Source organism: Ambystoma mexicanum, chromosome 8, assembly GCF_040938575.1.
Source record: "Ambystoma mexicanum isolate Mex_15411 chromosome 8, UKY_AmexF1_1, whole genome shotgun sequence".
Classification (NCBI taxonomy): Eukaryota; Metazoa; Chordata; class Amphibia; order Caudata; family Ambystomatidae; genus Ambystoma; species Ambystoma mexicanum.
Window position 1 is genome coordinate 1,042,635,679 of NC_090929.1, and position 25,882 is coordinate 1,042,661,560.

Below are 25,882 nucleotides of genomic sequence, written 5' to 3' on the forward strand. Positions count from 1 at the left end.
CTACAGTATAACCTGCCTTTCTCCCCTTGCTCTGAACTCTTAAGTGTTGGGAACTGTTTTGTTTATTGCTCTGCCTTTTCCCTCCCTTCTTAACCTAAACTATTGGAGTGCCATCTAGGTTAAGCGCTCACTTCTGTCTTAACAAATGGTTGTGCTTTAACCCTGACTTGTCTAATAGTTATCAAGGGAGGTGTATATACTTACCTGACTGTGTTTTAGATTACTTTTCATTGAGAGTGCTAGTGTATTACCTAAAGTGTGTATTAAATAAATAACTGTATACTTTTTATACAAATCTCTGGTCAGTGTTTGTTCGCTCTACTGTTTTTTGGCCTTAATGTGTATACTCTGCATACTGCCCTACTCTTCTTGAGAGAAGTCTGACTGCTCAGCCACAGCTACCAGGTAAATCTGGGTGGTGCAGACTGCTACCAATTGGGTTTACTGCTGCTCCTGTAGTCTTAATCTTTTTGCAGTGTTCCCCAAGGGAACTGCACAGGATTCTGCCTAACACTAATTGCTCAAGGCTCTCATCAAACTTGCTGCCAAACAATTGAGTGCCATCAAAGGGCATGTTCAGTCGTATGGACTGCACATCTGGTGCAAAGCCAGACTTCCTCAATTACGTGCATCAATATGCTTGCCGGCAGGGCTCTGCTAACACCATCGGCAAAGCCCAAACCTGACAGCGTCGTTTCCATCATTCACAATGTGCATGAACCCTTCTCTCTCCTCTCCCTCAGGGATATGGTCAGCTACCATAGAATGCAATCCCACAAGGTGTGGGTACATTTTGCTAGACCACAAGTGGCATTGGTAGATTTTAAAGCAATACTACTGGCTGAAAAAAAGAGCATTGAAAAGCTTGTCCCTGTCTGGGGGTATGGTAGGGTAAGCGGACTGTCTTGATGTAGAAGTTGCAGTCTGTACCACAAGGCTTTCTGGGGTAGGGTGCCTTGAAAGATATTCTGGACCAATGCTTTAGGGTCTGTATTTCTGTGTCATATTCTTACCGACAGCCGGGTTTGTATCAGGGGATTCCCAGTTAGCCTTGACCCTCTTTTGTAGAGCCAAATAAAAAACGGTAAAACAAGTCTTTTTGCGGACCCTTATCAAGAATGTCCGTCAGGTCATCTTGTTCAAAGGCTACAACTGGCTTCCCCCAACCCAGGTATTCAGTTACCTTATTCATGAGCTGTCTGTAAGACGCTTCCACGTGCTCAGACGGGTCAGGCTTACCAGAATTAAGTTCAGGGGAAGATTCTAAATCCTGCATTCTCGACTCCTCAGAGATTAAAGCTTCAGGAACATTGTGTGTTCCATAGAATTCCTTTTTTGGTAAAGGCTTGAAAGACTTATTTCCTTCAAGGGCGTGGAAGGCTTCGATACTTTAGACGTCGACGGCACTGGCCTCGACGGGTTCAACACACGACTTCAAGAAGTGTTCGAGGGTTGAGGACTTGGCTCTCCTCAAGTTGAGGCCTCAAGGGCTCTAGATGGGTCGGCGGCTTTTCACCCGGGCTCGAGGGTGTGCAAGACTTGGTAGGCGCCACATGGTTGTGGCTTTTCATCTTTTCTTCATCTTTTCTTTCAAGGGGGTCAGGATGCCTTTTTTTGAAGATTTTGATCATTTGAAGCCTAACCGCCTCCCATTCAGTCGAGGAGTTGGAGGCTGAAGACGTTGCTCAGATTTTTTTGATGATGAAGAGGAATGACGAGAACCGGTTTGAGAACCAGAATGTTTTTTTGTACCGTTTTCTCGGCTGCGACTCACCCCTCGATTCGTCCAACGAAAATCTCTTGGGGGCTGTCATGGAATGGGATTTCTGAGGAGGCCTATCCACAGCAAGCTTCCCCTTTCGTTCCTTAAGCGCCTTCCCAGTCATGGATTGACAGGATCCACAGTCAGCCGTCCTGTGGTCGGTGCCAAGGCACCACAAACAAATGCGATGAGGGTCTGTAATGGACATTTTCGACCCACAGACGACATTTTTTAAACCCGGTCTTCGCGACATTTTCAACAAATGTGTACTTTCAACAGAAACAAACCTGACGTATTCGAAAGGATAGCTTCAGCAGAAAAAAACAGAACTGCAGTAACAGGCGCAGTGTGTGCTATTTATACTATTGATGACTTAAACCCCGAGAGGGGACAGAGGCCTTCAAGGGACATCGAGTCGACGAAGCATGGAGCCATCTACTGCAAAAGAAATTCCAAAGCAGCGGACGCTGGAAAGGCGATATCAAAAGATGAGGAATACGTAGGAGGACACTCCATTCGAAATTTGTATTATAGAGAGTGGTGTGTGATAGTACTATCTGCTAGTTTCATTTTTCAGTGTGTTGTAAGGGCCTAAAATAAATAACAGTTTTTGTATAACTGATCATCTAAACTGATATTATATTATTGCATGCTATTCTGTGTGGACTCTTTGAGGGGCTCTGACCTCACTTGCACTCTCCTGAGACTAAGACTTAACTGCTCTCCATTGCTACCTGGACCATAAAATAGGGTGCCTCCTAAAATCTACTCACCAGTCCAGATTCTAGAAATCCATCTCAACACCCCATCCTGGATTCTGGAGGACAGATTTTAGGAGGCCATCCTAGTTGCAGTGAACTGGGGAACTCTGAAGTTAACCAAAACCCTATCAAGGTAACAATGGAGAGCAGTCAAAGCTATTCGCAATGAGTGAAGACAATGAAGCACACAATAATTCAATGTAGACAGGAATGCATAAAAAATACAGCATTTATTCTAGGCCTTCAACACACTAAAAAATGAAACAAGCAGGGGATCATTTTGCAGAACACTTAATAATAAACATGTATACAGTCACCATAGGTTCTTAAAAGGCATTGAATTACCTAGACCAACAAGAGAGGCAAGTCAAGTGATGCAGTAAGATTGAACCAAGTCACAGGTGGTATTCCCTCACTTCAGCAGTCCAATTCCTAAGAAGTGTGGGGGCTTGAGCCCAAAGGTCACAATGCTTCTCCTCAGAATGCATCTGTAGCAGGTAAGTCACTTGTGTTGGTGATTGTTCAAAAGAAGAGATGCAACAAAGTTACTGGGTAAGTAAAACATGTTATCTTTCAGGTCTTGCTACTCCAGTTCGACGACCAGAAGCAGTGGAATGGAAGGATCCAAAGACTTGTTCTCAATGTTACCGTATGGAGGACAGTGGGAGACAAATGCTTTACATTTACTTACCCCCCTGACTCCGATTTTCGGAGGTGACTGGATGGGTCGACTGGGTGGTGGGGGGGGGGGAGGGGAGGTCGCTGAGGGTTGATTTTCCTGCTGTTGGTTCCGGTGAGAGTTGCCAAGGAGCTGCATTCTTCCCGTTGGGTCCAGAAGCAGAGTGCAACCCTTGGCGATGGAGAAATGCAGAATGCACCGATGCAACCCTCTTCAGCACACTTCACAGGACGGGGGAAGGTAGGTTCTAGCGAGGGCCACCGCACAAAGACGACAGCAGGTGTCGTCCTAGGTGCAGAAGTCCTACCAGGACAAGTTCCCTTGAAGCTGGGAGGCTGAGATTCGGCTGAAAGGCAGTTTAAACTACAAGCTGGCGACCACCAAGGTTCTGGCTGCAAAAGTGGAACGGTGACTGTTCTATCGAGGTAGCACACTGGAGAGCTGGACAGTACACTGGGTGGTCCTGGGACACTTCCGAAGGCTAAGGATGACTGGATCACCAGGAAAACGTCGAGACTCTTTGGCTCCACCAGTCATGGGGTTAAAGCACTGCACAGGGCCTTCACAGATCAGGATGTTTAACAGGGCATCACTGGGCCAGATGCAGGAAGGGATGCAGGGCTTCTTAAGGAGGCTTCTTCGGATCTTCAGTTGGCTGTTGTTCTACGAGGGATTTTTGGCTCCAACACTGATCTGAAGAAATGGATGTAGGAGTCCTCTTCTTATCCAAAATCCAGCCTGGAAGCAAGTCCAAATCCACCAATTGTAAGGATCTGCACCATTCAAACAGCCAGTAGACGTCCAATCAGGGACAACTATTGGTTTCACTCCTGTCCCACTTATTCTCTGCCTCCTTGGCGCCACACACCCACACCCACAGGCACAGTTTAAAAAACAAAAGGAGTTTGTATGTGTTTCCAAACTGGAGTGGGTCCTTGACCCTGGTTGGCAAGACTGGTTTCCTCCCACCAGGCACTGAGACAAAGATGATCAGCCTGGAGGCACTCCCAAGCTGTGGTGGATCCCTGAACCTGGTTGGCAGACCTGGCTTCCTCCCACCAGACACTGCGAAGAAGAACACAGAACAGCCTGGATGCACTCCCAAGCTGTGGTGTCAGATATAGACTTGGATTACTCGCCCTGCTAATTACAGTATTTACTGTCTATCACTTTCGCAGTTCTCTTTATATGGGTGCAGGTCCCAGACTCACTGCAGGTTTCCACCAATACTCCACTGAACTTGGTTCACTGTTCTGCCAAGTATCTTCATCTGATTAGGCTTTCCGAACGTCTTGACTTTTGCTAGGGTCTCTAACCCATTCATGTTGCTCTATGAGCTTACTTGCTCCCTTTAACTGTCTCTACCACTTAACAGGGCCCCCAGCGCCTTTTCGCTCATCTGCGTATCTTGTTTTGTGGTCTGCGATGTTCTCGGGACATCCTGTGTGCCTGCTGTCAGGGTGGGGCTTCTCCTGCTTCCTTCTCTTATTTCTGGAGGTCAGCAGCTGCGCTGTACCAGCTTCCATCCTGTCAGCGTAGGACTGTTCATCCGCGGCTGTCGACTTTCGAGGATGCCAGGAGCATCTCCCCTACTGCGCACTGTCCCTGCACACCGGACCAGCCTTACAGCGACCTTCTCCTTGCTCGGCGCCCCGGTATGCCTTTGTTCTTCCCAGAGTGTTCTTCATCTCGCAGTTCCACCAGGGTGGGCTTGACACTTCGTCAACTCTTCCTTTGCTTTTTAACACGGCTTCTTTAAATTGGCTGCCGAGAACCACTAGAATGGGCAAAGAGGTTCTGGTAAGTATTCTCTACTGCTCTGTGCCTTCTCCTTGTCCCAGTACTGAGTTATGATGTTAATTCCCTAAAGATCTTCCTCATCTCAGGTGATTGGGGGTGGGGGGATACCACATTCTCTCGATATGGTCGTCCACGGTACCAAAGGGGGTTTTCCCTTCTTATGAGATCCACCCACTGAGTACCACCCTGAGGGGGACTATCGGGTAGCAGCCTCACCACACTGGCCACATTGGAAGGGGCTCCCCTTCAGAAGGAGTGACGACATCCTGAGATTCGTCACACCAAAGAACAAGTGAAAATCTCGCGCGTGGCCACGTTTAGTAGCCATACGTGGTAAATGCGAATGTGCACACTAGAAAAAACACATACATCATAAAAATAAAATTGCTGCCACCAGCTTGTCTTTAGGCACACATAAAAGGAACCAAAAAAAATCCCAAGAGTAAAAGGTTAAAGTGATACAAAAGTATCCCCATTGCATTACTTTGCGATGTTAAAAAGTTACAAAACATAAAAGACAAAAAAGTCTGAAGGACTGATCAGTTTCCCCATTACAAATGAACAAAAGGCAGAGGAAGTGAAGCTGAAGGCTTTACTTCCCCTCAAAATGTCAGAAAAGGTTAAAAAACAAAGCAAAAAGATTGAGGGTCCATAGAAACTATGGAGGGAAAGTTGCCAAAAGAGAATCGTTCCTAACACTGGACACATTGCATCTGTAAGAAACAAAGTTACAAAAGAAAATGTTAAGGATGCAAAGTATCCTAACCCCACTTCACTTTAAGGTGATGTGTGCTTGAAAAATACAACAAAACCATGGGGGGTGGGGTCAGACATTTGCCGGTATCCTGCCGGTATTACCGTTTCCACTGCCTAAAATACCGGAATGACTGGCAGTGGGAATGCCGGTAAATCCCCATTCCACGGAGTAACCTGTAGCCAATTGGAAAATCCTGGAGGGAAATTGTGCGATGCAGCTGTAAATGGCCCAGAAAACTGTTCCCAGCTAGGAGTGCGCGATGTGAGGAGTCAGAGGTCTTCAGGAAACCTGGACTGGCCCTCCAGAGGCAAAGAACCCAAACCGGGATATGACCAAGCCACTGCGCTCAGCAAGTTTTACAAACAAGGGCTTTAAAGGCAAAATAAACTGTGAGAAGTGCAAGACTATTCCTCACCAGATCAGCCACCTCCAAGTTCCAGAAGCAAAGCAGCAAGAGAGAAGCAGGGGAGGGCAGAGTCTAAATACACATGCACAAAAGGGCTGCCCAAAGGCCAGCCAAGCAGTAACTAGGGGGCTGGTGGCAAAGGGTCAGATGACCAACCATTGTGGATCGCCACTGGAACTGCCACTACAGAAAGTGAGAGGGAGAGCCCGGGGACCTATAGTGGCCTAAACCAGTTAAAACTAATCTTGAGGCTTCCAGTGAACAAAGGAAGCCCTGAAACACAAATTAACTGAAAGCAGGATTTAAATAAAAAAAAAAAGGTTTGGTAACCCCAATGGCGACCAAAAAGGTACATTGGACTACCAATGCACTAAAATGGCTTGCATCCCCCAGATGAAACTAAAACTTAAGTCTAGCTGCCACCAACCTATAATACCTGAAACCAGATCAGGGTGACAGAATAACTCTTGGGTGAAAATGGGGTGCATGAGAGGCACCCCTGGGACTGGACGCCTTAGGGAAAAACCAATACTGTAAACCCTTCTGGCTCAATGCTGTGGGGGCCTAAAAGGTTGTCCCAGAATCCCCAAAAATAGAAATTCTGACTTAACAATTTTCCTGAACAAAGGAAGACCCAAAACAAAATGGCCAAGAGTAGAACTTAAAAAAACATTAGTACTCCAATGACTACCGCAAACGTAAATTGGGTTACTAATGCGCTAAATCACAACCAAAACTAAATATTATCCTTCATCAACCAAGGGGTACTTGTATTCTACAGTACTTGTCATTTGTATAGTGCATTTTACCATTATTATAGTCTCAATGCGCTTTCAGTGGGAACGCCCTCGGAGGACCAAAGTCCAGAGTGTTGGCGGTCAGGGCGTACGCTTAGGATGAGTGTGCGCATTTGGCCAAAAAAGGCTTAGCACGGCTGGCCAGGCTCTGCTAGAGAGCAACCCATGTGGTCAGGCATATGGATGGGTGGGAGTCGGGAGATGGGTTGAGTGCTAGAGACTCGCTATTTATTCAGCATCCTGAATTTGTCATGGGTCTGCGCTGCATTCCGCTGTCAGAGGTGTTCAGGCTTAGCCTGTGTAAGTAGGCAGAGAAATATGTGAACAGCACAACCAAATGTTGTCATAGCTTGCGGCCAGTGTCCACTGGAGTAGTGTGTTATACATACGTTGCAGAAAATGTATGGGGCTTTGTGGTTTGGGCATCCGCTCGAGTACTTCGCTTCTTCTGTCAATTCTTGCAGCTGTGATAAAACGGTTAGCTAGGAATCTATGTGATCACTGCGCCTGCGTGCCCCGGCCTGCATTCCCCTTCCGGACCACCCACCCCCACCACCCCATCCCACTTACCTTTACGACGGCACACTTCTGTGTGCGCCGCCTACACCCCGCTATCCCTGCGGTGTCAGTTCCTCCCACTAATGTGGGTCAGAGCTGACGCAACAGGGTACTTTGCTTTTTTTTTTTTTTTAAACTTTTTTGTCCCCTGCAGCCCCTGACTCCCGTTACTGCACCCAATGAGAGCAGGGGACACCCCTGCAACCCCCACTCTGCTTGAGCACAGTAATGGGAGTCAGTATTTTGTGAGCCCCCAAAGCCTCTGTGACTGCGGGGGCGCAGTAGTAGAGTCGGCTTTTTGGTACGATTCCGTTAGCAACAGTGACAGTCTATGCTCCAACTATTTGCCACAAGAGGCCACGGGTTGTACTTCGATTCTTCTAGGCAGATAGGGTGGCGAGTTTACCCAGACATCGAACATTTACTGAACATTTTCAGGAGTTACCTTTACCATAGGCGGCCCATGCTATGGTTCATACATGGGCAATACCTGACCCCCCATTTCTTCCAGAACGACGCTGTGCTGGTTCTTGATTACCACTCTGTAGTATTGCACGGAGGACCCTCCCTCCCCGGCCTACTGGATCGGGACATGGCCATGGTGGCCCGATCTCCCATGACAATTCCCCGCAGTGCATTGCAATCTGTCTGATTGCGATGGTGGTGGTTCTATCACAGCACTGTGCTCCTACCACTATGCTAGGGATTGGCCTGTTTTCCTGTACATGCCAAGTGCAGGGATTCCTCAATCCTATGACATTTCATACGAGGGCTGTGATTCAGCTAGTCGTGCTTCTGGGGAACAAGGTCATGATTGGTGGATGATAGTGCGTGTGGTCCGCGCTTCCGCAAAAAAGGCTGGCGCCGCCAGGTACTTAGCGGTCGAGGTCACCGCAACTGCAGCCAGCACCGCCTGGAGGTGAATGTTCATATGCTTGGATTGGAGATTTGAAGTTTTACGGAGGGTTTCAGGATAATGCAGTAAATAGCCAGGTTTTGAGGGCTTTATTGAAGGAGAGCAATGTGAGGGGTTCGAAATGAGAGCCGGACACAAATGTATCTTTTCCTCAAAATCAGACATCTTATTAAACAAAAAGGGGTGGGATAATACCTCTCTAGCCCTATTCTAAAGAGAGGCTTCCCTACCTAGAAACTAAAAACTAAGAGTCTGGCTGTACCAGGATGTCAGTAGTTAAAGAAAGCCATCCTTGTGCCCAAAACGCCCTATTCTGACCCTCACACTAAACAAAAACAACAAAAGGTGCAAGGAAATGTCTTGGTCTGGATGTTGGCCCAAAAGACCATAAATATAAAAGATGACTAACGAAAAATGTTCTCCAAGGTAAAGACCCTTGGATCCAGAGGTAAATCTCTTTACCCTGGATTCTTAAATCAACTGTAAAATTGTCTCTTTAGCAAATACTTACATCGTGTCTTGACTGGACTCACAAAGTTCTGTTTAAACAAAATACATTCTGCAACAGTCTTTCTGAAGAATTTCTAAAACTTGGTAGACCACCTGGTATATTCCCCTGCCAGGAATCTGCATACAATTTCAACTACCTGGTATACTCGCCTGCCAGGACTTTTATTAAGGCTTCTCAGATCACCTGGTATACTTTTCTTAATGTGTTTCAAAGTTCTTTAGTTATCACAATTCTTTACAATCTTCTCCCCACCTTGTCATCTCATATATCTATACTTGAGTCAGGTTTGCTTTCATACTTTATCTTGTCTGCATTCAAACAAACTTGGCCTTTGAACTTTGCTTTGTCTGCATTCAAACATTCTTCTTATTGGGTGCTGAATTGCCCTTTTGCATTGACTGCATTTAAACAACCTTGATGCAGTTTCTGCGTCGGCAATACTGTACCAATCAATACTTGATGGCGTGCTTATAGGAACGCCCCGAGGTCCCCAGCTGCTTTGGGCAGACTCACCTGTTCCCAGCATCTCAGATGTTGCTTGCGCCTCTGTGGTGCGACTCCTTCCCCCACTTCCCAGTTCAGAGTGTGCAGAAGTTCTCCCTGCGTCCTGCGTTCTCTGCTGGAACACAACTCTCCTGCTCAGCCCGGGCTGGAGAATGCTGTTGCATCAAGCAGCCCAACCTCCACGAGCTCCGATGTGGCTCCCGGTGGTACGTCTCTTCTCCCAGTGGTTCTCTGCATTATGCCAGCTCCGCTGGTGTGCTTTGTGTTCCTGAGCCCCACCGTGGGCGGCAACGTCTCCTCCTGCACTGCTTTGCTTGACACCGGTTGCCGGATTTAAATGTCTCGTTCATTGCCGCTTTGGAAAAACAACCAATCTGCATGTTACACTTCAAGCACTTGTCAGTTTGCACAAACTCCACTTTTCCTCCTCGTCTCAGTACCTGGGTGTTTATGGGAGTTAGTCCATGGTGGATTTGGGACTTTTAACTCCTGGATGGTTTTCCTTATGCATTCTACAGAAAGGCACATTAGAGAGGGGGAGGGAGGTGTGTGTGTGTGTGTGTGTGTGTGTGTGTGTGTGTGTGTGTACACGTGTGTGTGTGTGTGTGTACGTGTGTGTGTACGTGTGTGTACCTGAGACTGGAATGACAAAAGGCTATTAAAAACTCTGATATCAGAGGAAATGGGAGGAGGGAGCAGTATACCGCATCTTGGCCAATGAGGACAAAATGTACCACTGGTAGTTGTCTGCTCCCATGTGATCCTCCCTCATGAAACCGCCCCCAGGGTCAGGATGAAGTAGCAGCTGCCGTCCCCTGGCCACATGGGAGGAGGTCACCACCGGGGAATCCGTGACTACTTGGCTGGATTCATCACAGGTAGTTTTCATTGTGGCGGATGTGCAGAGGAAGAGTGTTCCAGATGGTGGGAGCAAGGATAAAGCAGAGCCGCCAACTCTGGTGGAATGGTCAGGTGGAATAGCAAGGAAGAGAGCTGAGCCCGGTTAGAGGTTTTTGGGGGGCTGGTAGTGAATTATTTTATTCTGAAGGAACTCGGGTCCTGTATTATGTAGCGCTCGGTGTGTGATGCGCATGACTTCGAAAGTTACTGTTAGGCTAACAGGGAACCAGTGCAATATTCTGAGTGTGTGGGTGATGTGTTCTCTGGGCGAGAGCGCAACAAGCTGTCTGGCTGCTGCGTGAAGTTTCCTGAGCTGGCGTGCAGGGGCGGCGAGATAGAAGGAGATGGCGTAGTCTAGGCGGTAGATGATGATGATGGCCAGTATTGCAGTGACTCTGAGGGTAGGAGAGGTAGATTCTCTTTAGGATGCATTAGTGGCAGGTTCTGGATACGGAGTTGATGTGTTTGGAGAGAGATATGTCTCCATCCATGGTGCATCCAAGATTTGTAACAGATGTGGAGGTAGCAGGTACTTAAACACCCCTGAGCCTTATTGATGACCAAGGAGCAAATACTATTGTGGAGTGAAAAAGCGATGTATTGGCAGGGGGCTTCAGTAGAAGTTTCTCTGATCACCATAATCAAACTGAATACCCAAAAACCAAAGGAGGAAATGCAAAATGAGTTCTTTCTTAACAACAACTTAAGATACTTTTCGGTAAGTATACTGTTTAGAGACAATCCTTTATTGTGTATGGATGTGTAATCTCTACTAGGCCATCACTATTGGATCCTGACTGTGGGGTTGGAGAAGTGAGGGAGGATCACCTGGGTGGAGGGTTCTTTGGAACTGGCAATGGGGAACCCTTGGGCGAGACATGGTAACCCCGTTTTCCTAGTGACAACCAACCCAGCCCTTAGCCAAACTTTATGGGCTATTGTAAACCAGCTCCCCTTATTTCCCCACAATTAACTCTTGACAGTACTGGGACGAAGAAGAGGCAATTAAGAGTAATGAAGACTACACTCTTTAACCACTCTGTTACTGGGACGAGGAAGATGCCTGCTAAGAGCTGTGAGGGTCAAGCATGTCCCTTTAATTATGGTCAGGTAGGGCTAATGAAGTATGCACACCTGTAGCCTGTCAACGGGCTACAGGTGTATAAAAAGAGACCAGCCCAGCAAGAAAGAGAGCGACAGGGAAAACAAGGAGACCTGTGTGAGGAGCTATAGAACGAGAAGACCAGCAGAAGCTGTGGCGAACGAGGAGCGGACCGCGCATAGACAAAGTGTCTTGACACTGGCTTTAAAACTCCTAAACCTGGGTGCAGAGTTTGCGCAGCGGGCAGCAGTGCAGAGCTGGGACAATCCCGTAATTCTGAAGACTGGTGCTCGTGGTAGCAGTGGAAGTAGATGAATCCTTCAGCAATGCTGCGTGTGCATCTAAGAGCTCAAGAGCCAGTGAGCTTTAGAGACAAAGCAATCACTGAGCAGCTCCGCACACAAGCGCGATGCCTTAAAGTAACAGCATCAGCGAAAGCATTGTCCATGCCATTAAACTGCAAACACAAGTTGATTCAAACTGACAAGCCATTGTTAAAGCAAATAGAAGGCTTAAGAAGAGAAATCATATCTGCAAACAAACTTTTCCATTGTGATCCAATTAAGGATTTACACAGAGTGTTATATATCTGAAAAGGGAAAAGAAACATTGTGCAAGTAACAAATCGTTTGAGTGTTTTCTAAATGAACTAAAGAAATGTTGGGGGCCCTTTCAAAAGAAATATTAATGGATTTTCCCAATGAAAGGCACATTGTGAAGACTTATTGAATGTATACTGCACAACAATTTAAATCAAACCTTACAGTCAAGTACATTGCGGGCTGAAGAAAGTCGAACAGTGAACTTTGTAAGCCAAACAGTGAAATTTGTAAATAAATACAGTGCAGCAAGGCCAAAGACTGGCAGGAGTTGTGTGACTTTCTGGTAGAGCCAGGAGGCTACCAAGGAGAGGCCAGAGAAGGGTAAATGATGTCCACCAAAGCCAAGAAACCAACAAAGAGAGGGATCCTGGTTACGTGACCTGTGAAGGGTGGACTGTGTGGTCTGAAAACTGCGCCTAGACCAGTAAGCCCTGAACCGTGATAACCCCATTAAAGACTGAAAGAGGTATACTTGACGGAGCTGAAGTCTTGGGGAAGGGAGCCCCGAGATGGATGGAGATATACCTGTTGTCTCGAGAAGAAGCCTCAAGACCATCTTTTCTTTGAACTGTGCTATTTGGAATTTAGGGAAGAAAACCCAGAGGATTGTGTGGAAGTGTGTTATCTTGAGCAGGAGTGAGGTAATTCCGAGACTTTTGTGGAACTTTCTTGAACTTGGGGAAGGGGAGCTGAATAACCTGAGAGCTGGAAGCAGCTCACAACTTTGTGTTGATCACCATTTATTTGATTATTGACATCCCTACACATTATTTAGCTTTAGTTGTGAAGGAAAGCACATGTTTTGGACACAGACAGACTTAAGTTGAACTATTTGACTTGGATATTTCTTAGTTTCGTTCAGGTAGGGAAATCCCACCTTATCATAGGGCAAGTTAGGCCTTCTCCCATCCTGACATTTGAGTTAATAAATGAGTTTAGTTTGAATCTTGAATCTGTTGTCTGTGTTATACCCATCAGAAAAATGATGAAGCCATGCTTCTAAGTGAGAGTCAGGACTAACTTGATGAAAACCCTGCCTAACAATATTAATTGGTCTGCTCAAGTCTTCACCAGAGGACTTGTAGAAAATCTTTCCAACAGTACATTTTCAAAAAGCGCTACCACTGGTGCCTTGCGCTTGATGGAGAGAGTTAAACAAATCTGGTAGTGGTCTGCAGGTTTATTGCTGACTTAGCTTGATTCAGGAACAGTTTCGCCCGTTCTAGTCATTACCCAAGCATATGCAACCCTTGTTCAGTAGGTGAATTTACAAAGCTAAAATAAAGTGAAATATTAAGGGACTTTCTGGGTAGAATCAACACATGACCTCAGCCAAAGAAGATTGGTGTCCAGGGTTCAAGATATGATTTTCATGGGGGGTTATTTTACTCCCCATTTTTTGAAGAAAGGAGTAACACATTTTTAGGTAGTAAAAAAAAAGTAAGTTTGATTACCAATAGGGGATCATCTTGGTGAGAAGAAAATGTATATTTAACTTCTGAACACACCATTTTCCTAATCCATACGTCTCTGCACGCAGTGGTTTATACATGCAAAATTAATTCTTACCTTAATGTCTCCCGGGAGATGAGGATGTAATATCAGAGCACTTTCCTGTGGCATTGCTCTGCTGGTGCCACTGATCCAAACATGCATGTATCTGTGAGGGTTTATGCAAGCTTCTATGTGTCCCTTGTTTTTCATCTTTTGTTGGGAGTATATTTCCTCCCTATTTTATGCTGTTGGGAATATTTGCCTGTTTTTAGGGAGAAAAAGTGGTTGGTACACTGCTTGTGTAGAGTTGGACACGTCCCAAGAAAATGTTTTATTTCTGGTATACTGTGAATTGCTCAAACTGTGGTTGTCATTTTATACAAAACCTGTGGTCATGATTCTGGTGGAACTTTATCAGTGAAAGGGACGCCGGGATTTACCAACCACTTATTTCAGTTTCCAATCCCAAATGGGTCCTTTTACCCCCAAAGTCTGAATTGCAGAGGCTGAGCAGCAGAAAGCGTGAAATTTGACAGCTTTCCCGGGTATCAGGTGAGAATATTCCCACCAATAATATCTACATATATATAGTCGTCAGGAAACGGAATAGGCAATATTATGGATGGGGATGATTTATGTGGTAAATGGGAGCGGGTGTTTCGGGGGTGACCCTTCTCCCTTAAAAAAAAATATGGGAGTTGCGGGGGTGTCCCCTGCAGGTTCCATAAGTCAATATCGCCACAAAAAAATGGCGCCATTCTTGTTTGGCAATATTTTTGTGGGGATATGATCAGATGGAACCCTCACCCGCAGGTGAAACTAATTGCAGAGTTTTTGCAGCGAGAAGCATTCAGCAGACCGTGCCTGGAGGCCGGCATGCTCCAGGGGGTCGTGGTGAGCCGAACTCCATGCCTGTGGGGTAGAACCAAATGCAGCTTGCAGAGTGAAGTGTGCCCGGTCAAGAAAACACCTGTAGTAGCACCCCTGCAGCCTGGGAAGGAGGTTGAGGAGCCGGTGAGTGTTGCTGTGTATTCTCAAGCCGGGCAACTGTAACCAGTTGAACAAAGCTGACGTGTCGGAAAGCAGAGTGCAGCATATGTAGCAATCGTGTATGGACAAAAACGTAATAGAAGTACATTAATAACCAAGTATTAAACCTCTATAAGGAAAGCGAAAAATAACGAACACTTACCTTAAACCAAGAAGTGAACAAGTTATGCCCTCAGCCAAAAGAAACTGAAATAACTTAATTTGGGAATAATTAGTACTACCCGAGGAAAGGGGGCTGAGATCACATTGTTAAAAGGTAAAGCTTGTATATGACTGGCTATGGTGTGGGACACACATTTATTGGTCAAGAACCTACATGGTCAAATGTAATAGAGGTGGAATTAGAAGATACTTGGTTGGTGGCTGAACATAATCTGTTTAATGTAGCTCTAGAAGGAAGGTGATGTTTGAAAGGAGGCAAAGCCATTGCTTGTCCAGGAGAGCTGAAAGGGCATTGGGGAAATTCTTGTCTTCATTATAACGTTGTACTGAAATGTTCAGAGCTTTTGAAAGTGGAAGAAGTTTCTGAGATTAAACACAGAAGAGTGTGTGATACACACTTGAAGTAGTTAGGTCTGGTAGGAGAGTGGACCAGATCGAAGTGGAGGTAGAAGACGGGAGTGAATTGCCTCGGTAGAAGTTGAAGTTGGTATATTTTCATGGTGCCAGGAGAAAAGCACTATGAACAAAGTCGCATGTTGTATAGTGCCAAGAGAAGAACACTGAAAGAGGAGAAGTTCAAGCTGTGCGATTTCATGGTGCCAGGAGAAAAGCACTGCGAGAAAAACCTCATGTTTCACAGTTCCAGGGAAAGACCACTGTGAGCCAAAAGCTTTATGTTTCATGGTGCCAAGAGAAAAGGTCTGTAGAACAAAACCTTGTATTTCACGGTGCCAAGGAGAAAGCACTGTGACCTGTTCTGAAGAAGCCTAAGCATTTCATGGTGCCAAGGAGGGAGCACTGACATTTTCCTAAAGGAAGTTGGAGTGCTCATGGTGCCCAGGAGGAGGCACTGTGATGCTTTCCAAGTCAAGAAGTTATACGTTTACCTGACATTGCAAAAGAAACAGTATAGTTTTGTTAACGAATTTCTTCAACTCTACATCTACTGCAGGAGAATGATCTTCTGTGGGTTGAACGGCGAAGTGCTGGAAGTTTCATTTAATCCAAATAACCTTGGATTTCCTAAGTACTTTGTGTTGAACCTGAATGACTTAAAACCCTGTGGAAGGGGAATTCACCCAGGTTAAAAACATTACATTCGAAGGTGTCATGCATACAGGTGTTTTACTTACAAGTTGCCATATACCTTTGTGTGTTTATGTTATTGTATAAGTGTGAGGGTCAGAAATGTTATGTTAGAGTGTTTTCCCTTAGTTGGTTTAGGCAGGGAAGCCCCAGTAAAGTAGGGCAAGATAGGGGTTGGATTTATAACTTTATTTAATAAAGATGGCCGTGTTTGAAAAACCATCTAAATGTGTGTGCCGCACATTTCTGACCTCACAGTGAGTTTGGATAGACGAGACCTACTTCAGAGGTCTGCAGCCTGTTTAAGAATCCCTCCAGTTCTTCTTTTAAGAAGACATTGTGTGCACGAATCAGCCCATTTAGACCATGCATCAACAAATAGTTAAGCCATTCGTTCCGTATGAAATGTTGCTGAAATTTCCATGATCCAGCAGGACGCACAAGCACCTCCAATACCCACATTAGCGTGACATTTTCTCTTAACGTTCCACCAAGAGCTAGAAGGAACTCATTGTCTCAGGAATGTCTGTGTCTGATTAAACATTAATAATATGTCAAAATAAGCAGGTTTTCCAAAAGTTCAGTACTTAAGGACCAGACAAATTAACCAGCATCAGAAAATGGCAAAGTCACTTAGGGAAATTGTGTTCTTTAAATACAATTTAAAAAACGAAAAATACTTGGATCCACCCAGGCAATGGGGAATATTCAAAGCTCATGAAACTGGAAAGTGACTCTTTGCAGGAGGATGGCTGTTCTTTTGAAGAGTGTACCATTATCTACCTTTTGAGCCACAGAGAGCCATGATTAAAGGACTGTTACTCTTGTCCAGTTCTCGCAGACAGGCACTGCCGGCATGGTCTCTGATCACCGACAGCTCCCGGAGAATCAAAGCCTAAACAGTTCAGATGAGGAAATAGAAATATAAAATACATTAACCACAACACTCTCAAACAGGAAGAGAACAAGGTCATCTTGCAGACATACTAAAAATAAAGCCTTTAAGGGTGTGGGGAGTAGGGAATAGTTCACCCCTCTTGCCCCGTCTCATTTTTCTTTAAGACTATGAATCTGCATTTGCTCTTGCTAACCTTCTGTACAATGGATATCATCGAACACTGGCCAAAACATAATACAGGTGAGGTGTGGATCAACTGGTACCCTTTTAATGCCTCCCTTCCCGTTCCACTATTGCTCCCATTTTATTCTTTAACCCAGAGTGCCAAAGAATGTGGCACCCATGGCATCCTTCCATGTCCTCAGGACAAGCAAGATTGAACTCAGACGTTTTCAAAGTGTTCCCATTGAACCTTTCAAAGGTTTACACAGTAAGCACAATGCCACCAGTTTCTTTCTCTTATGTGGTCTGTGACAGGCACCCTACCAGCTTATGAAATTAATTTCCATGTAGAGTGTACTGATTTTGAAACTAGCAATTCCATACAGGCAATCTCTAGCATTGGTGGGCACATTACTGTCCTTTTCTTTTCCGAGCGTAACAACCAAGGAGGAAGGGAAAGCTGCTTCATCTAAAACAGAGAAAACCATCTGGTACGCCAAAGAAAACAAGCTGGTGCCCACTGAACAAAGTAAAAAAAAAAAAAGATTTCCTCTCTCCACTACTTGCCTCCAGCGTTTCCTCTGCGGTGCAGCCAGGCTGTTGCTGCAGTTTCCCAGTGTTCAGGGCTTCAATGTACTCATCACACTTTGCATATCCACCATCCAGAAGGTCATGCTTGGCCTTCAGAAGCCCCTGCCCTGGAGTCACATCACCGATTCCTATGGAGAACCCACGGTTTGCTGGAACAAATTACAAGCTGTTTTAGACAATCACTAAGAATTTCTCCATTGAATAACCGCTCATGGCAATAAAAACCACTGCAGATTACAAATTGTGTCACAAATTCTAACCATTGCATTTTGTGCATTCATGGCTGACTTGGGGTATTTCTTAATGCTAGAGCAACTTGACGAGATTTTTTAAAATATTTTCCTTGTCATGCATGGGTTAACATATACATTTTCTTGCTTTGTAAAAAAAAAACTATTATGACCACCTCTCCAATGGAGATTTTCCAAACCTGTAAGTGAGGTAGTGTAGGCATGGATTCTATTAACGACATCAAGGCGTACATTATGCTTTTTCTTAATTACCAACATAGAGAAGCTCGAGCAGCTGCACAAAACAAAAAAGGCCCTGTCAGCTGAGCGATGTAGCTCGGGCCCATAATCTCTGGTGGGTAAATATCGGCTGCCTCACGAAGCCCCTCAGAGATTCCCCCTTCATCCTTTTGGTGCACATACCTGAATCCTAATAACTTTGAACTTGAAATGGACCTTCTGAACTCGTCCCATCCACCGAAGGATGTCGTCTGCCTAGAGTCGATCTAAGCATACCTCCCTGGCTCAGGACGATTTTGTTTCTGCATCGGAGGTATGAAAGAAAAGGTATCAGGCCAGAATTACATAAAAGATAACTATGCATGAGTCCAGAGGTGATTTGCAGTCTCTGGAACATGGAAGGATCCAGCCTCTGTTCCCCAGAAAAAAAATGTCTGGCACTCATTCTTCAAAAAGGTGGACAATCCTGGAATATGATCATCCATCACTAGAAAATGCCTCACTAGGCAAAAATACCAGATATCCTTTGCAATCTTTGCCAGAAGCCAGATTCGCGTTTTGGCCAGGTTATGTGCTCGACAGCTAACACATTGTTCTTCCTCAATTGAATCTAACAAATAATATCTTCCGCCAGGTGCATGCCAGGATCTCCAGGCAGTGGATGTGCATCAGTCACCTCTGCAAAGTGGCTTTTCCACTGTGGATTCATCCAAAAACCACTCCAAGTTAAAGTAAGCAATTCTGCGGCACAGAAAAAATCTTTAATCTCTGCGGTGTTTGATAACAGAGGACAGATAAATATGGTGTGAATCCAAGAGGAAAGAAGGCCTATTACCCTTGCTGGCTACCGAAAAGAAGCTGGTTTCACTCAAAAAACGATAAACTTCTCTCTTTCTTCTGAAGCTTGACAGTGGCCTCTAAGATGCTACTGTAAATCCTAGGAAAGCGAAATCCCGAGCTAGAAGATCACTAGGGACGACTTTTCCCAGTTCAAGAGAAGAACAAGTTACTCTCTTACCTGGTAACGTTCCTTCGATGGGATGGTCCGACGACGTATTCCATATCAATGACAGGTAATGTCCACAGCTGTGCTGCTTCGGAAAATTGTCTGCGTCCTGCGTCGATGCCGTCGATGCGCCATCCCCAAGGACTTCCTCCGACGGCCGACGTCACCCGATGTGATAAGTAGGACGCACGATGCCCGTAGCCTCAGTTGTAGTTTTTTTCCCCAGAACGTGTGACACCAGTTTTCTGCCAGTCTGGCACACCAGGCCTTGCGGAACGCAAGCTGCAATCGCAAAAGAAATTCTGCAACGGGGAAGGTAGGGAGGGAGCGATATGGAATACGTCGTCTGACAATCCCATCAAAAGAACGTTACCAGGTAAGAAAGTAACTTGTTCTTCGAGGGGATTGGGTCCTCCGACGTATTCCATATCAATGACAGACTCCCAAAGCAGTACCAAGCAAGGAGGTGGGAAAAGAATTTAGAACACAAATTTAGCATGCCCAATCAAATTGCGGAATAAAGGACTGCCTTGCCAAATGCCAGAACCTGCCCTCGGATGGAATCGAGGGAGTAGTGACGTACAAAAGTATGTACCGAAGCCCAGGTGGCTGCATCACAGATGTGACGAATAGGAACACCCCTCTGCAGGGCAGTAGACGCAGCCACTCCCCTGGTAGAATGGGCCCACAAGCCAGCCAGAGGGTCCTTACCCGCCAAGCAGTAATACTCGGAGATAGCTAAAATAATCCAACGAGAAAGTCTGTTTCGTCACAGCTTGTCCCAAACGCTTTCCAGCGTAACCAATGAAAAGTTGATCGTCCACTCTGACCCGGGAAATGCGCAAAATATAAAAGCTCAACGCTCTCCTAGGATCAAGCTTATGGAGCCTCTCCTCTTCCTTACTAGGATGTGGAGGAGGATAGAACGCCGGAAGAACAACCTTCTGGCTCAAATGAAATTCCGAAACCACCTTCGGAAGAAAGGAAGGACGAACTCCAAGGACAACCCGGTCCTTAAGCCACCCTTCACTGTGTTTCATAACTGAAAGTGCCTTTAACTCACTCACTCTGCGAGCGGAAGTAACCGCAGCCAAAAATAGTCTTCAGAGTTAACAGTCTCAAAGGGCAAGAATGCAAAGGCTCAAACGGTGCACCCATAAGTAACTTAAGAACAAAGTTCAAATCCCAACCGGGCACCAGAAAAGGTGACGGAGGGAACACATTAATGAGCCCTTTCAAAAACTGAGAAATTAAAGGAATCTTAAAATAGGAAGATTCTTCAGACGAGCGCTTAAATATGGACAGCGCCGCCAGGTAACCTATAATGGTCCCCACTTGCAAGCCCCTGTGGGCCAAGGAAAGCAAAAAAGACAGAATCATGGGAATGTCACACTCAAAAGGATCCACATTCTTAACTCTGCACCAGTCGCAGAACTTCCGGCAACGGTACAGAGACTTTGTTGCCGGCCGCCAGGCCGAGAGAAACCCCTCCATCACGTCTTCCGGGAGGTCCCAATCCTTATACCTCAACCTTTCAGAAGCCAAGCGTGAAGGTTGAGGGATCTGACCTCTGGATGGAGAACCTGACCCCCCCTCCCGCGAGAGCAGATCGTCTCGGTAGGGAAGACGACATGGAGGGCAGATGGACAAGTCGAGAAGGTCCGGGTACCATGTCCTCCGGGCCCACGGAGCAATGAGGATCATCCGGAAACCGAACCTCTGTAACCTCCGCAGTACTTGCCGGATGACGGGGACTGGAGGAAACGCATACAGCAGTGGGAATGACCACTCCACCACGAACGCGTCCCCTAAGGCTCCTTTTGGAGGAAATTCCCGCAAGCAGAACCTTTCGCACTTCCGGTTGACACTGGAGGCGAAGAGATCCACTTGAGGGGTCCCCCAAAGGGTGAAGATCTCCAGGAGAATCTCCTGAGCCAGCTCCCACTCGTGAGAGATCGTGCTCTGCCTGCTCAGAGCGTCCGCTGTCTCGTCGTCATCTCCGGCCAGATGAACAGCCGAGATCGAAACTTCCTGCTGGATGGCCCAGAACTTGAGCTGCATTGCCTCCCTGCAGAGGAAGTGACCCTGCCCCCCCTTTTTGATGAGGTAGCGCATGGCCACCGTGTTGTTCATTAGAATCAGGACACTTTCCTCGCACAGTCGGCAGAAAAGCCTTCAGGGCTAGCCTGACGGCCCTCAGCTCCAACAGATTGATATGGAGTATGGACTCCGACGGAGACCAACGACCGCTGACTGTCAACTCATTGGCATGAGCTCCCCATCCCGTGAGGGATGCGTCCGTCACGATCGTCACCTCCGGCCAGGGCAGCAAAAATGGGGCCCCCTTCATCAGATTGCCTTCAACGGCCCACCACAAAAGGTCCTGGGCGACCGAGGGCGGCACCTGAACAGGGTCCGACATCCTGCCAGAGGACTGAGACCACTGGAGCTTGAGTGCCCATTGCAAAGATCTCATCCGCAACCTGGCCTCTGGCACCAGAAGAATGCAGGATGCCATGAGGCCGAGCAGTCTCAAGAACTCGGACGCTGGGAGAGTCTGGGCAAGTTGAAACTTGTGCACCATCTGCTGAATGTGAGGAGCCCTCACCTGGGGAGGAAAAAACAGCCCCAGGGATGTGTCGAGCACTGCTCCGATGTACTGGAGCCGCTGTGTCGGCGTCAAATGGGACTTCTTTAAATTGAGGGAGAAGCCCAGCTTGTGAAGGGAGTGGCAGGTGACGGACAGATGATACAGGACTTGCTCTGGAGAGCTCCCCCTGATCAACCAATCGTCCAGGTAGGGGTAGACGTGAATCCCCTCTTTCCTGAGATGCGCTGCCACCACCACCATGAGCTTGATGAAAACCCTCGGGGCGGAGGTCAATCCCAATGGCAGGACCTGAAACTGGAAGTGCGAGTCGCCAACCGCGAACCTCAGATACTTCTTGTGTTTGGGATGGATCGGCACTAGGAAGTAAGCGTCCTTGAGGTCGAGAGACACCAACCAGTCCTGAAGTTGAAAGGCCTGGAGGACTTGAGAGAGAGTAACCATCTTGAAATTGTCCTTACTGAGGAGTTTGTTCAAACCGCACAAGTCCATGATGGGTCTCAATCCCCCGTCTTTCTTCGAAATCAAAAAATAAGGGGAATACCATCCCTTGTTCCTCTCCGCTACAGGCACCATTTCCATGGCGCCTTTCTCCAGCAGGGCTTGAATTTCCTGCGCAAGGAGCGGATCCGGACTCTTCAAAGAGAGGTTCCCAGGTGGATTGTCGTGAGGCCTCTGCCGAAAAGGAAGACAGTAGCCGTGGGTTATGATCTCCAGAACCCACACATCTGAAGTAATGGCACGCCACTCTACAAGATGTTGCGCCAGCCTTCCCCCAACCGGCGAACCATGGGACCTGGCTTCATGACTGAGTGGTAGCGGCTGCGGCGTTGCCTGAGGGCAAAGAGGCAACTGCCCGAGCGGCCTTGGCACCTCGAGTACCCTGTTTTCCACCTCTGGCACTCTTACGGTGGCCTCTTTGACTGACAGCCCCTCTTGCTTTACTGAAGGACGAGTAATAGCGAAAGGAACCTCCCCTCCATTGTTGTCCCCTAGGACGAAAAGGCGGAGGTTGTCGAACTGCAGCGCCCAACGACTTTGCTGCAGCTTTGGAGGTCTGCAACCTCTCAAGGCTCTCATCAGCCTTGCTGCCAAAAAGATGTTCACCGTCAAAAGGGCATGTTGAGGAGCCGGGACTGCACATCAGGAGCAAACCCAGACTTCCGCAACCACGCAAACCTGCGTATTACGATGCTCGCCGCCATGGACCGGCTGACACAATCTGCCATGTCCAAACCCAACTGAACGGCCTCACATATGGCAATCTTTGCCATCCTGAACCATAGCAAGGAAACCATCCTGTTCGTCCCCTTCGGGAATATGTTCAGCCGCTAATGCAACACAGTTCCACAGAGTGTGTGTGAAACAAGACAAGGCACATACGGAGTTGGCCGCCTGAAGCGCCATACCCCCTGAAGAAAACACTTTCTTCGCCCAGCCGTCAAAACGTTTGTCGTCCCTATCCGGAGGGATGGTAGGATACGACGCCTGCTTTGCCGGGGCCGTAGCCGCCTGCACCACCAAACTCTCCTGAGCGGGGTGCCTGGACAAGTAGCAGGGGTCGCTACTGGCTGGACAGTATTTTCGCGACAAAGACTTGCCCACTGCCGGGAGACTGTCCGGAGCAGTCCAAGCCGCCGCCGCCACCCTTCTCTGCAGAGCCATATGAAACGGTAGTACCAGGTCAGTGGGGGGGGGGACCAAGATCAAGGATGTCCGTGAGATCATCCTGAACGAACTCCCCTGGGGGAGCCAACCATCCCAAGTACTCGGTGACCCGAGACATAAGGAGCCAGTACGAAGAATCGGCATGAGTGCCAGGCTCCGGCCTACAAAACTCCACCTCCGGAGAGGTGTCCAGTCCACTGGCATCATGCAGTGACTGCCTCAGGTCATCAAATTGGCTATGGCCCGAGAGAAGCTCATCTGGCACCGTAACCGGAACCAAGCCTTCATCAGAGCCTTCATCACCCTCTGAAATGTACTCCAGGCGGTGAGAGGAAGACACCTGGGGACCAAAGCTATGCCTGACCTTAGCCAGAGCCTTTCTATGGGCTAACCCCGTGCCACGGGGCCCCTCCGACACCACCGCCTCGAAAGGCGTCGAACGAGTCGGCGCCGAGCGTATCGGCGTCAACGTCAGCTGCAGCGCCGCCAGCATCGATGGCGTCGACACAGGCCTCGAAGCCGGAGCTCCGAGCATGTCTCTCGACGACCTTGGGGCTGACAGCGTCAACGACCCCCACGGAGGCAGAGCCCAGAGAGAGATCGTCGACGACCTTGGCGCCACAGGCATCGACGTCTTCCTCGAAGACGGCACAGGATCACGTGGTCTCGAGCGCGTCGAGGACCGGGACATGGAACGGGCATGGCGAGAACGGCTACACTTGTCCGAGCGGGACCTCTCCCGCGAGCCGTGCCGACCACCCGAGCCCGAAGGCATACAAGCGGTGTCTCTCGACCGGTGCCGACCGACCCCACTCAGAGGCGCGGACGGACCGGTGCCCTGCGATTCAAGAATCGCTAACATCTGCTTCCCGAAGGAAGCCCATTCCTCCGGTGTCGCTTGCATGGTGGGATAAGCGACCCGCTGATGGGCGGAGTCCTTGGAAGAGGGCGGTGAAGGTGACCGATGCCAGCGCTTCCGGGAATGCCTCGAAGAGGCAGAGGAGTGGGCGAGACCGACTCCTGGAAGGAAGGAGACCCACTGGACTTCCGACGATGACGCGGAGAGTCGCCTCTCGAATCATCCGTCGAAAGCCCCGTAGACCTCGACTTCCGGGGCTTAGACACCTGACCTACCGACAACTTCTTCTTGTGCTCCCGCAAGGCCTTGGCCGTGAGCGACTGGCAGTTGACACAGTCGTCCGTATCGTGGGCCTCCCCGAGGCCGTGCGAGTCCGTGACCGACATCTTGGACCCACAGTCCCCGCATTTCTTGAAGCCCGGACGCGGGGTTGAAGACGAGGTAGACATCTTCACGAACAGGTTTTCAAAAAACCGAACAGGTTCAAAGAACTGAGAAGAATACAACAAACTCCAAAGAGTCGAGGCGTACCGAGATTCACGAAGCGAACACGTTCGCGGAAACTAACGAACTGAGGCTACTGGCGTCGTGCGTCCTACTTATCACATCGGGTGACGTCGGACGTTGTCCTCGGGGACGGCGCATCGACGTCATCGACGCAGGAGCCGAAAAATGTTCCGAAGCAGCACAGCTGTGGACATTACCTGTCATTGATATGTAATATGTCAGAGGACCCAATCCCCTCGAAACCTATATTTTGTAAGAGGTCCGTGGCCATTAGGATGTGATCCACGAGGACATCACTACATGAAGACCAGGTAAATGATGGGCTGTATCACTCACAAAGCAGACTATGTCCAGGTGCATCAACCCTAAAAGCACCAGGATGACGAAAATAGCCCAAATGACAGGCTAGCGTACTTCCAGTAGCTCTGACCCCAGAAGTACTGAAGGAAGAGGCGATTGAGGTAAAAAAAAAGAAAAAAAAAATAAGGGGGAGTTCTGCATCCTGGAGGTCCAGACGTGCCAGCCAGTTTCCACAAATCAGGAGGTCCATGAGCATATGAAGGTCTCAATTTTTAAGTACTGGTACACTAGAACCTCAATTGTTCAAAGTTTACTACCGCATAACGTTCTGCTTCGTCTTTACCAAAGTGAGGTTGCTGAAATAAAACCCGAGGATGCCTGTGGGCTGGCACTATAGCACCCTTGCGAGAAAGCTCCTTGATCTCTGTGTCCATCAACCAGTTTCTCACTCGAAAATAACATGGGAGTGGAGTTGCACTGCAGGTCGATCTCAGAGAAATGTGAATGAAGTCCCTAACCATCTGGCACCCTCAGGCATTGCTTTATACTGCACCTCAGCTTGACCAAAATATTGCAGTGCGTCCTGCCACAAGTAGTATTGGTGTACGAATGGAAACCATGACCCGCAACAGCTGGTTGCCAGAATGGTCTTCTCCAGAGGACAGAGAAGTCTTCTTGAGGCCCTGCCATTTGTTCTGTGCACTGGTGCTGTGAATATTGTGTTGCTCCTCTGCCCACCAAATGTTTGCTGTTGAGTTAGCATTGGCTGACGAACACACAATTCTCTCCAAGCCATTCCAAAAATCTTGGAAGCGGATACTCTTAATAAAAAATTTAGCGTGCCCCTAGATGGATCAATTTTCTATTAAAGGGGTATTTTCTCGGAGCAGTGTATGTGCTCCTAGATTGGGAGAGCTCATCCCGTAAGGGGTTCCAAAGAAGATGGCCCTGAGCAGCTGGGCCCCG

The 25,882-nt window shown here is 47.7% G+C and overlaps 1 protein-coding gene across 1 annotated transcript in view; it reads right to left on the bottom strand.

Moving 5' to 3' along the window:
* Nucleotides 1-25,882, bottom strand: part of POLR3A (RNA polymerase III subunit A) — a 1,042,059-nt gene that overhangs the window by 579,650 nt on the left and 436,527 nt on the right. The window contains exons 16-17 of the mRNA XM_069611006.1: nt 17,475-17,647; nt 16,631-16,742 (exon numbers count right to left, since the gene is read on the bottom strand). Coding sequence (XP_069467107.1) covers nt 16,631-16,742; nt 17,475-17,647 — 285 coding nt within the window. The remainder of the gene's footprint in view (nt 1-16,630; nt 16,743-17,474; nt 17,648-25,882) is intronic.